Below are 12,720 nucleotides of genomic sequence, written 5' to 3'. Positions count from 1 at the left end.
TCTGGTCTTCTGTCTCTCTCCATGGAGGAGGGATCAATCACAGCATTGGGCTAGAGGTTTTGGAGAGGAAAGAGGCTTAGAGATCCTCCATATTTATAGGCCTTTAGAGCAGGACATTTAGAGCAAAAAACACCGCGGCAAATTGGAAAGCCCCTCAAAAGTCATCTAACCCAAACTCTTTGTTTTACAAAGGAGGAAAATGAGGCTCATAAAGGCAAGGTGTCCATCCTGTCTTGGCTGATGTAGGCAGGTGGGCTTCTAAATGTTCAGGGAGTGCAAGTGGAAGCAGGGATAGATGACTGAGAAGCGTACTCTATTTTTTCTGCTCTGTGCCCTTGTACCCCAGACTTGCTTCTGGCTGAACGTGGGGTGGGTAATGTGGAATCCTGATCAATACATTCATTCAACAAGAGGCATCTTGAAGTACTTCTCAGGAATCAGACCCCTAGTAGTCTATCAGGAGTGAGAAGAAAGTCTCTGCCATCTCAAGTAAGCGCTCTGCTTAGGACTCTTAGAGGTAGGCCTTGCAGTGGACAGAGTCCTAGGCCTAGAGTCAGTAACACCTTAGTTCAAATCCAGACTCAGATACTTCCTGTGTTACTCTGGGCAAGTCACATAATCCCTGTTTGCCTCAGTTTCCTTAACTGTAAAATGGTGATAATAATAGCATCTACCTCCTACCTCTCAAGGTAGTTATGATGATCAAATGAGATAATATTTGTAAGGGTTTAGCGCAGTGCATGGTTCATAGCAGGTGTTTAATAATTATTCCCTTCCCTTTCTCTTAGTCTTGCAAGGGGAAATAGCTCTTCTTGGCTCTGTTTAAATTTTCCAGTAGAATTTGAGACTCTTGAGGGTGAGAACTATTTCTTTTTTTTTCCCTTTTATTCCTAGCACCTAACACAGTGCTTTGCTCATAGTAGGTATTTAATAAATGTGTGTTGATATGAATTTCCACCTGGGCACATGTATGTTTTGTTAGTTCATAAAGTGCCTGATGTTTTCGAGTATTATCATTTAAAGTTATCTTCCTTTATATAGTTGTAGTATTTCTTTATCTGTTTGTTCATCTCTGCATCATTTCATACAAATATACTGACTGACCATATTTCTTTGAATTCTTCATATTTATCATTCCTTATGGCACAATAATATTCTATTACATTCACATGTCACAATTTATTTCATTTCCCAATTTGGGGTATGCAATTTGTTTCTAATTTTGGCTGTACCTGCATGAACATTTTCATTCAGATAAAGTCTTTTGTTGTTGTTAGTAGTTCTTTGAGAAATAAATACAACAGTCAGATTGCTTCGTCAAAGAAAATGAGCACTTCTTTTTGGATGAGAAATAACTATGATTGGGTAACACCACACAGACGCGTCAGTTAACATTTATTAAGTTCTAACTGTGCTAAGGGCTGAGAATTCAAATAAAAAAAAAAACAACAATTCCTGCTTTTAAGGAGCTAAGATAGGGAACACACAGACCCATGTACAGACGATATATGCAGGATAAATTGGAGATAAGTAGCAGAGGGAATGCATCAACATTATGAATGTCAGGAAAGACTTCTTGTAAGAGATTTTGAATGGGACTTGAAGACAGCTAGGGAAGTTGAGAGTTAGAAATGAGGAAGAAGAGAATTTCAGGCATTAGGGACAGCAAGTCAAAATGCACAGACTGTCAGACTTGACAGATATGTTGATTAGCTTTGCTGAGCTGCCTTTTCCCCTCTTCTTTATTCTTTGTCATATGGAATAGTTTTCTAGGTAAGGGAAGAGAAGGAATATTGAAAAATGGAGGTGATGTAACACCAAAATATATTAATAAAATTAATTTTTAAAACAATTATGAAAAATTTTGTAACCTTCATTGCATATTTTCAAAATTTAAAAAAATATTTGGATCAATTTACAGCTCCACCACCAGTGAACGTATTTTCCTATATTCCCATCAATAGTGATTTTTTTTCATTTTACCATTTTTGCAATTTGCTATGTATGAGGGAATAACAGCATTATTTTAATTTGTAATTCTCTTTGAGCAACCTTGAGCACTATTTTATTTCAGATGGTTGTGGATTATTTGCATTTCATTTTTTGAGATCTGTTCATATCCTTTGACAGGAGTTGGGAATAATTCCTAATTTTACATGTTTGTGCCAAATCTCTATAGTTTTAGGATGTCAGACTTTTAGCAAAGCTATTTTGTACAAAGATTTTCCCCCATTTAGCTTCTTTGCTTTTTGTTCTAGATCTTTACTTTATTTGTATAATAGCTTTTTATTTTAATACAACTGAGAGGCAGAATAGCACAGTGGATTGAGAGCTGGCCAGGAAGATTTGTGTTCAAGTCCCATCTCTGACATACTACATGTGACACTGAGCAACTCACCTTACCTCTTAGTTTTCTAGGCCACACTCTAATACAATAAATTGCAGAGAAGTTGCTGATCCATTTTGATAGAGGGAGTTTCCTTACTCAAGATTCCCTATATCAATAAAATCAAAGGTCCAGTACTTATCCCCAACTATTACAAAAGTGCTACAACAAATATTTTGATGCATATGAAGCCTTCCTTTTTATCACTGACCTCCATGGGATATATGCCAGATCAGGGGTAGGGAACTTGCAGCCTCAAGGACACATGTGAATCCAAACTTTAGATAAAGGGCTGCACTTGACGACCTAGAGGGCCACATGTGGCCTCGAGGCCATAGGTTCCCCACTCCTGCTAGGTCAAAAGGTAAGGACATTTTAATCACTTTCTTCTCAAAATTCCAAATTGCTTTTCAGAAGGGTTAGACCAATTCGGAGCTCCACCCACTAATGAGTGTGCTAATTTTTTAAAACCCCTTCAAAGTTGGCTATTTTTCTTGACATTTTTTTGCCAATTGACTGGTTATATGGTGAAATCTTAGAGTTGTTTTGCATTTTTCTTATTATGAGTGATTTAGGAAATTTTTTTTGGAGAACTGTTCATTTCCTTTCATCACTTATCTATTGGAAAATGGTCTTATCTATTTGCTGTATATATATTTTATTAGAAACATTTGATACAAAGATATCCCTCCCTGTCCCTCCTCTCTCCAGTGAAATGCTTCCTCATCTGCTTTAATTTTGTTTATTCAAAAGCTTTTCATTTTCTCACAAGTCTGTTGAGAAACCTATGGAAATGTTCAGCCCATCTCTCTAGGATCATGTCCTTATCACTAATCAATGTAGCTTCATCAGCACTGAGTAATTGAGATACATCATAGGTCTTAGGTCCATAAATACCCTTCAAGGCATCATAAAAGTGCTTTCAATTGTTACTATCAGCATAAAATTGAATTTCATCTGCATTCTTACTGAGCTAAGAATCCTGCATCTCTCTAAGCTTTGCTTGTACTTTACTTTTGATGGAATTAAATGCTGCCTTCTAAGAGATGGATAAACTATCCTGCTAGTAAATCCTGTGGAGTTCTCATTTTTCATATAGCAGCTTCTGAATTTCCCCATCATTTTCATCAAATAACTCTCAAAGTCTTACTTAAGAACTTCAGAATTGATTGTGTGACATGGGAGACACTGGCATAGGACCACCCAGCATGGTGTGCCCTCATCATAGAAAGTGCTGTGCTCTGTGAGCAAAGCAGAATTGAAGTAGCTCAAAAGAGATGCAAGATGTGCAAGTTTAGAGAATGTACCCCAAATGTTCACGTGGATAATTTGTGCTCAACCTGTGGTAGATCATTCTGAGCTTGTATTGGTCTGATTAGCCACCATTGAACCCACTGTAACTTGACTCTAACATAATGATGTCATTTTGGTCCTTTTCGAGAATGAAGGACAACAACCAATTAACCATTTCTCATAGTCGAAATGATCTCTGCTGAAGTGGATAGGGTACTCAGCCTGGAGTCAAGAAGAATGAGCTCAAATCTGGCCTCAGGCATATCCTACCTTTGTGACCTTGGACAAGTCACTTGGACAAGCCTTTGTCTGCCTCAGTTTCCTCATCTGTAAAACGGGGACAATACAAGCATTTACAGGTTTGTTATGAGGATCAAATGAGATAATTGCAAAGTACTTAGCACAGTGCCTAGCACGTAGTAAGGGCTATATAAATGTTAGCTATTATAAGCATTCACCTCCTACCCATAGGTGTGAAAATTACTTGATCTGATTCTCTTCTAATTTTTTAATAGTATGGTCTTTAATATTAATAATATGGTTTGTTACATAATATTAATTCTTTTTAACATTAGATGTTGTACTAAACCTAATTTTTGCCAGACTTTTCCAGTTTTCCCAATAATTCTTGCCAAATAGAGAGCTCTTTACTAAGTAATTTATTTTTTCATTTTATTAAACACTGGGTTACTGAGTTCAATTATTTCTGATTTTTCCTTTTCTTGTCTGTTAGACTTTTTTTCCCCACTTTTTAACCACTACTTTACTTATGATGATTACTGCTTTATAATATTATTTGAAGTCTTGAAGTCCCAGCTGTGGATATTAAATACATTCCCCCCTTTTAAAGGCCATTTATTTGTGAAAACTGTTTTAAAACTGTAATTATAGAAGTCCTGTACAGTGTATCTTGTTGGGCTAACTTTGAGATACTGAATGTATTTTGTTATTTTAAATGGAATTTCTCTTATTCTTCTTCCTGGTGATATGAGGAAATGATGATTTTTTTGTTAATTTATTTCATATTTTGTTACTTTACTGCAGCTATTGCCTTAAATTTTGACTGATTCTCTAGGTAAACTATCATTCAATTCAATTCAATTGGTATCACCATTTTGTCAGCAAATAGAGATGATTCTGCCTTTTCTTTGTTGATTTTTATTCATTAATTTTTCTAGTTTTATCTCATTAGTTATAGAGAGAAGAAACTAAGAGTTACAGAAAAAGTAGCAACTTACATTGATAAAGTGAATTTCCTGACCTGGGAGTTTTCCATATCAATAAAATGACAGGTCCAGTGTCTATTCCTATCCCTAGCATTTTTACTAGTATGTTAAGCAATGATGATGACACTAGGCAGCCTTGTTTCATTACTGATCTTATTGAAATATTCCAGTGTTTCTCCATTATAAATAGTGCTAACTCCTAGTTTTAGATAAATGTTTAGGATCATATTAGGGAAAGATACTTTCATTCTTATACTTTTTTCTGCTTTTAACATAGATGAGCTCTGTGTTTTGTTGAAAGCTTTTTCTGCTTCTATTGATATAATTATGTTTTTTAAAATTAATAGTTTGTGATCACAACATTGAATCATCTTTGCATTCCTCATATAAGTCTAACTTAATCATAATGATTTTTGCTATATTGCTATCATCTCTTTGCCAGCATTTTATTTTGGCATTAAAGTTTATCAGTGATATTGATCTACAGTTCTCTTCTTTATTTTCTTGGTTTGTGAATGAAGACCATATTGTGTCATAAAAAGAGTTTTGTGGAGTGTCTTTTTGCTTTATTATTTTTTAATTTAATATTTTATTTTTCCCAATTACAAGTAAAACAATTTTAACACTTGTTTTTTTCAAATGCTGAGTTCCAAATTCTTTCCCTCTCTCCCTTCCCCTCCTTATTGAGAAGGTATTTGCTCTATTTTTAAAAACTGTTTGTGGCATAAGAATTACTTTGTGAATTGATTTGGATCTGGAGGTTTTTCCATGGGATTTCATTAAGGTTTAATTTATTTTTTTGAGATTGTGTCATTTAGGTTATTGAGTTAATTGCTCAATAGCTATCGAGCTATTTTCTGTTTTGTTAGTTTGGGTATTTTAAATCTTTGTAGGAGAGGCAGCACTGCACAGGGAAGAGAGAACTATCTGTGGGGCCAGGAACATGTGAATTCAAGTCACGCCTCTGGGGGACTGGTTGTACCACCTGTATGTCCTTGGGTACATCACCTGACCACTTAGTGTTTTAGGCAATTCAGAAGACAATAGTTGCGGTTGATCTTTGTTAGTACAGGGAGCTATCAGTAAAATCACTGTTCCATTCCTTATCCCTATTTATTTGTATATATTGCATATATTCATCTATTTCATTTTAGTTTTCAGTTTTGTTACCAGTACTGCTTTATTACTATTCAGTATAGTAGTTTCTGATAATTTAAAAAAATTATTCATTTGTTGTGAATTCAGTTTTTAAATTCTTGTTTTTGTTTGTCTTGTTCTTTTGGATCAAGTTAACTAATGTCTTATCTATTTTGTTAATCTTTTTAAAAAAAAGCTAGCTTTGTTTTTTTAGTCCAACTGTTTCTAATATTAAGGTGTTTAGATTGCCTTAATTTTCAAAAGCTGTTTTGTACTTGTTTTGGGATGACTAATTTGTTGGTTTTCCAGTTGTTTTTTAATTGCATACTTATTATTAGAAGTCCTTTCCTTTTCTCTTTTGTTAATATTAGTGTTCAGGATTATACATTTTCCTCTAAGGACTGCTTTAGCTGCTCAATATGCATTTTGGCATGTTGTGCCATTTTTATTATTCCCTTTAAAATAATTTTCAATAGCTTCTATGATTTGGTTTTGGCTCACTCATTTATGTAAGTTTTTTTTCCTCTCTCCATTTCTGTCTGCATTTTTTGTACCCATTTCCTTGTTTTTGTCTCCATGTCATTTTGCACCTTTTGTTCTTATTTATTCATTTACAATTTTTAAAAATTACATTATATATAGTCTGTAAAAGATATATTTATGATATCTCCTTTCTGTATTTGTTTATGAGTTTTTTGTGCTCTTGCATGTAATTAATTTTCATAAGTCCCATGGCAGACTGAGAAATACATATAGACTCTAATTTTCCAATTCAGAAGTCTATCAAATCCAATTTTCCCAATGTTTTGTTCACTTTTAATTTCCTTCTTATATACTGTTCTGTTGAACTTGTCAAGTTCTGAGAGAGGAAAATTTAGATCACCTAAAATTAGTGTCTTAATATCTGGATCTTTATTCATTTCAGTTAATTTTTCTTTTAAGAACTTGGTTACTGGGTAGTCTGGTGAGTAAATATTTAATATTGATAATGATGTCTTTAAACTTTTGGAGTTTCCTGGCTCATCTCGGTTGTCTACATCTGCTATCACCTTATCATGCATCCCTTAGCAAAATGCCTGACACATTTCAGGTGCTAAATAAATGTTTGTTGAGCTATTTAAATTCATGACTGTACCTCCTGCTCTTTTTTTTAAATTTAGTGGATGTATCATAGATTTAATTTCACTTCTTCACTCTGAAACTACATAGACCTCTATACTTTTTAGATGTGCTTTTGTAAGCATTAAATTGTTGGATTATTTTTTTGTATGACCAATCAAATTTACTTAGTAATTATTTACACTCAAATTAATTTCTCCATATAAAATACCAAAATAATTTTTCAGACATTTCTAAGTCCTCAGGATTTAAAAAAATTAATCTATTAATTTTTATTTGCTTTTCCTCTTATATAGCTGTAGTTACCATAAACTATTCTTCTGGTTCTAGTCTCCCCCTGTCCCCCATTTTGTATTACTTCACAAATGTCTTTCCAAAATTCTTTATATTCCTTATAGTTGGTCTTAATTGCATTATGGTATTCCATCATATTAATGTTTTTGCCTTTCTTTGCATCCCTAGCATTTAACACAGCGCCTGGCATATAGTAGATGAATAATAAATGCTTTCTTATTGATTTAATGTAACACAATTAATTGAATCATTTCCTTATTGCTGAACATTTAGGTTATTTCCAGTTTTCTTTGCAATTACATACAATGCTATTATGAAAATTTACAAAATCTTTAAACAAATGGTTTTATTTTTCTTAATATATTTTAATTTATTTTGTGAAATGGTTGCTGTACTTTGTTCTCAAAAAGGACCAAAATGACATCACTATGCTAGAATCAAGTTACAGTGGGTCTGACTGTGGCTGATCGGACCAATACAAATTCAGAATGGTCTACCACAGGTTGGGCACAAATAGTCCACGTGAACATTCGGGATGGATTCTCTAAATCTGTGCATCTCGCATTTCTTTTGAGCTACTTCAAACTATGTGCTCTATTTTGTTAAATATTTCCATGTATATTTTTAAAAAGATAATACTTTAAAGTTGGGTTTTGTTTTCTAACTCATTCTTTGATTCAGTTTCTTTTTAATTAGTGAATTCGTCTCATTAACATTCAAGGAGAAAATCAGTTGAGAAATAGTTGAACAAACTGTGGAGTGATTGGAATATTATTATGCTTTTGGAAATGATGAATTAAGAATTCAGAAAAACTCTACAATACTTGTATGAACTTATATAAAGTGAAGTAAGCAGAGCTTGAAGAATAATTTACATAATGACCACAATAATATAAATGAAAACACTATTAAAAGGCTTCCAATCATATGATGAAACAGCCTTCTCTCTTCTCAGCAAGGAGGTGGGTAATCTATAGGTACAGAATGAATTCTACATTTTCTGACTTGGCTAATGTATTTTTTTCGGCTTGACTTAACTTATTTGTTATAAGGCATGTGACTTATGGAGGAAGGACTTGGGAGGTAATGCTGATGTAAAAAAAAGAAAATATCAATAAAACTTAAAAAAACAAACAAACAAGGAGACACAGGCTGCTGTGGGGCTAGAGAATCAGTCAAGAAGACCTGTGCTCGAGACCTGTGTCCAACACATACTAGCTGTGTGACCATACATTTAATCTCTTGTTTCCCAGGGGAACTCTTTAAAATTATAGTTTGTAATCTGTATCAGTGAAGGATATTAGGTGTCCCCACACTGATGAAATCACAGGTCTGGACCAAAAATAAGTCCACAAAAAATTCTGAAAATTATAATTGCTAAGATTGGATTTCTCTCCATTGGACACTATTGTTACTTTTTTCCTTTTTCTCAGCATAAGGTATCATGCTTCCTATTATATTTTTAACAACCCAACCTCATTCCCTGCTGCCCACACCAAACACAGATAAAGCTTATCTAGTTTGTAACAGTACAATTTTAATCAAATCCTGTTCCTTTCTCTGCTCACAACAGAGATCCTGGAATTCTACTTTTAAGGATATAATCTCTTAAAAATTGTCCTTGTTTATTCAATCTTCTCCAAGATCAAATAGGAATATGTGCTTTGGAAAGTACTCTCTTCCTTACCCCCCCCATCTCTTTGATTAATCTTTACTTGTGGTGTTCAATTTATTTTTATTTTAAAAAATTGTATTGATTTTGTATTTTTACAAAACAATTAAGAAAAACCTACCAACACAGAGATCCTGTCAGGTAATGGAAGCAACATTCCACATTCATATTCCCCCACCTCTCTACTGAAAGAAGGAAAGTATATTTCATTGTCTTCTAAGATTAGCCAATGTATTTTAATCCTGGTTCTGCTTTCTTTTTTTTTTTTAATCAGTTCTTACACTTACCCCATATTTTTTGAAGTCATCATGCTCATAATTTCTTATGATGTAATACCCAATTTTAAGAAATATTATTATTTCACTTCTTCAATCTCTTCTAGTCAGTCCTCCAAATGATCTAATTCTGCCTAAACTCCTTTCAAGGAATTCTTCTCTCAAATTCTCAGCCTTTGCTTTTCAGGGACCCTTATACCAACTGTGATTTAAGAACTACAATAGACATTATCTCCTTATTGTATATTAACATTGAGTTCTATTTTACTTTTTAATTGCACTCAATTCTAAATTACCTTTCTAAAGTTGCATTTGCTTGCTCAATTTGCATTTTTAAAACCCTGTACAGTTCTAGATTTCTCATCAAGAAGTAAAATTTCTGATCTCATTAAAGAGCCAATTTTTCCATGTTGTAGTATTCTTACTGTTTCAGAACAGATAATTTTTAGATGCAAGCCAATTTCTCTTGCTTTTTTACCACATCACATTTCAGCATATTCTTTCATTCTTGTCCTTAAAAGTAACACCCCTAATCCAGCATTGTCTTATTCCACTTCTAGATTAAATTTAGGGGATTATTGGGTTCAAGGTACTCTTTGGGTCTAACACTCCTAAAATATATATAGTTCAGGAGGTTCCATTGGCATATTGCCTTTATAATAGTCATCCAGAGGATACAATTAACTCAGAGCAAAGGTAAGAAGGGTGGAAAGGAATAAGCATTTATATAGGGGCCTAGTAGATGCCAGGGATTGCGCTAAGTGCTTTGTAAATATTATCTCATTTGATACAACAACCCTTAGAGTTAAGTGCTATTATTATCTATTTTACATTTGAGGAAATTAAGGCAAAGAGGTTAAGTAACTTTCCCAGGGTCACCCAGCTAAGTAAAGGTCTGAGGCAAGATTTGAACTCAGATCTTTCTGACTCCAGCTGAGCCCAGCACTATATGGCCTGTGCCATCTATCTGCCCCCCAAGCCATCTACTGAAATGGCATCATAAGAAAAGTAGCTACAAAACATTCGTCTACTCTGCCAAAAAGTGCACTCTCCTACAACTCTATAAAGTACTAGTGGGAAGAATATGTATGTATGTGTATATGCATATATGTATAGTTTCCACTCATAGAGAACACACATGGTTCAAGAAATTCATACCTTCAGCACTGTAGGGCCCCAATGTCCTTTTCCACTATAAGCAATATTTCTGCTGAGCAGGTTACTCAGCTGGATTTCCTAGGCCTGTGTCTCCATAGCTCAAATTTTACAGTTCCAGCTCAAAAAGCTCTGTCAGTTTTGTGCCTTGATTGGGAATAGTGTTTTCTACTAAGCAAGTATTTCCATTACAAGATGCCATGATCAATGAATTAGCAGGAGAACAAGAGAGCAAACCCCTCCTGCTTTAGGTGAGGTTCCCTCTCAAGGGTTGGGTCCTTCTTTCATGGTTAGCTCTCAACTCACAGTGCTCATACTCATCAGAGCTATCTCCTGCCTTAATCTCTATCTTGTTGTTTGTCCTTTATCCTAGAAGAGGACCATGACATCAGCAAGGTGATGCCATGACTTGCAAGTGAATTGGATTTAAGTGAGAGACAGCTGTGCAATGTCACCAGCCTCACTTTCTCCTCTCGAGCCATCTGGTCCAGTGGCAAGATATAGATCAGGATGACTAGAGATGGCCCTGGATGAAGTGGGAGACCATGGCTTTTTCAAGCTAAGGTCTTTCCCAGGTATCTGACTGAGGCAACGTCTATTCAATTATTAGGGCTAGGTAAGAAATGAGGCAAAGAATGGCCCTTTTACCTAGTCAAAAAAAAAAACAAAAAAACAACTAATCTGGGAAGGGGAAGACCTGCAGGGTTTCTGGCCAAAACAGAAAACAATTGTCATCTACCTTCACTCTGAACAATCAGGGCCCAAACACTGATCTCATAGGCTTGGGCTGGGACCTACTGTTGGCCAATCAACTTCATCTGGAGCAGAGGTTTCCAAACTTATTTGGCCTACTGCCCCCTTTTAAGAAAAATTACTCAGACTCCTGGAAGTCTACTTTCTTTAACCCTTTAATGTTTTTTTTTTGAAATTTGCATCATTTCAAAAAATATAAAATATTTTTTTTAAAATGATGCATCTCAATTTTTTTAAGGAAAACAACATTTATTAAGCACCTTTGGTGCGATACAACCAAAATACAGCTCAATAACCCCCTAAATTTAATCTAGAAGTGGAATAGGACAATGCTGGATTAGGAGTGTTACTTTTAAGGACAAGAATGAAACAATATACTGAGGATGTGATCAGCCACATCCACAAGAACTTTTTCTATGTGGCGAAAAGCTTCACATAGTATAAGACTTGATTTTACTCAAGCCTCTTCCTTTCCAAGACAGAAAACACAAAACCAAGGAATGGAATGGAATGGTTTTTTCCTATTAAGATGAAAACAGGGGCAGCTAGGTGACACAGTGGGTAGAGCACTGTCCCTGAAGTCAGGAGGACCTGAGTTCAAATCCAGCCTCAGACCAACACTTGACACTTACTAGCTTGTGTGACCCTGGGCAAGTCACTTAATCCCAATTGCCAAAAAAAAAAAAAAAGATGAAAACAATGAAACTCAGAACTGGATCACTTGGTCCTTTCTCTTATCTCCTCCCAGTTCAAAATGCTTACACCTTTTAATGGCAAGCATCTTCTTAGACCTGCAGTTGGGTTCCACACATTCAAGCCTCAGTACAATCTTTTTTGTGGTCTTTGCCTTTTGCCAGAAAATTGGTTTTGTTTGACCACCATAGCCACTCTGTTTCTGATCATATTGCCTTTTTCCTTGCACGTACAGGGAATCCTTGCCTTCCTTGTACTGGATCACTTTGTGAGGCTGGTGCTTGCCGAATTTTTTGCAGACAGTTCTGCTGGTTTTAGGAACATTCACTGAAGGGCAGAGGGGTGCTTCCAAATGGGCTTCTCTGATGTCCAGGCTGCTGGGATCCCTTGGCCCAGCACTCATAGGTGAGCAGTTGGCCAGGACTAAACGAGCTGAAGAAGACCACCAGCTTCGAAGAATGACGGTGGAAGACTGTGGCTTCACTTGATACATCTCAAATTTAATCATTTATTGTAAATTTGTGGATTTTTTTCTTGCATTGAAGTTTGGATGTTGCAATATTGCATCATATTACTATAGTATTGTAAACAAGTCATTACACACATATTCCTGCCATTGCATGCTGGACTTTCCGACAATGCACAACACACTTGCCTGCCAACATTTGTTTATTAAGACCTGTTGGTTGCTCTGTTATAATTTGTATTTTGTGTGTT

The 12,720-nt window shown here is 35.1% G+C and overlaps 1 protein-coding gene across 1 annotated transcript; it reads right to left on the bottom strand.

Moving 5' to 3' along the window:
* Nucleotides 1–12,016: 12,016 nt before the first annotated feature.
* On the bottom strand, nucleotides 12,017–12,496 carry LOC114027688 (60S ribosomal protein L36a-like). Its single transcript, XM_027841766.1, has one exon. The coding sequence runs from the start codon at nucleotides 12,494–12,496 to the stop codon at nucleotides 12,017–12,019; it is 480 nt and encodes a 159-aa protein (XP_027697567.1).
* Nucleotides 12,497–12,720: the final 224 nt, after the last annotated feature.

The sequence above is a fragment of the Vombatus ursinus genome, unplaced genomic scaffold (genome assembly GCF_900497805.2).
Source record: "Vombatus ursinus unplaced genomic scaffold, bare-nosed wombat genome assembly UNPS02014863.1, whole genome shotgun sequence".
Lineage (NCBI taxonomy): Eukaryota > Metazoa > Chordata > Mammalia > Diprotodontia > Vombatidae > Vombatus > Vombatus ursinus.
This window is presented reverse-complemented; position numbering and strand designations above follow the sequence as displayed.

Coding starts and splice junctions, on each gene's coding strand:
- LOC114027688 (XM_027841766.1), bottom strand. CDS start 12,496: ATGTATCAAGTGAAGCCACAGTCTTCCACCGTCATTCTTCGAAGCTGG.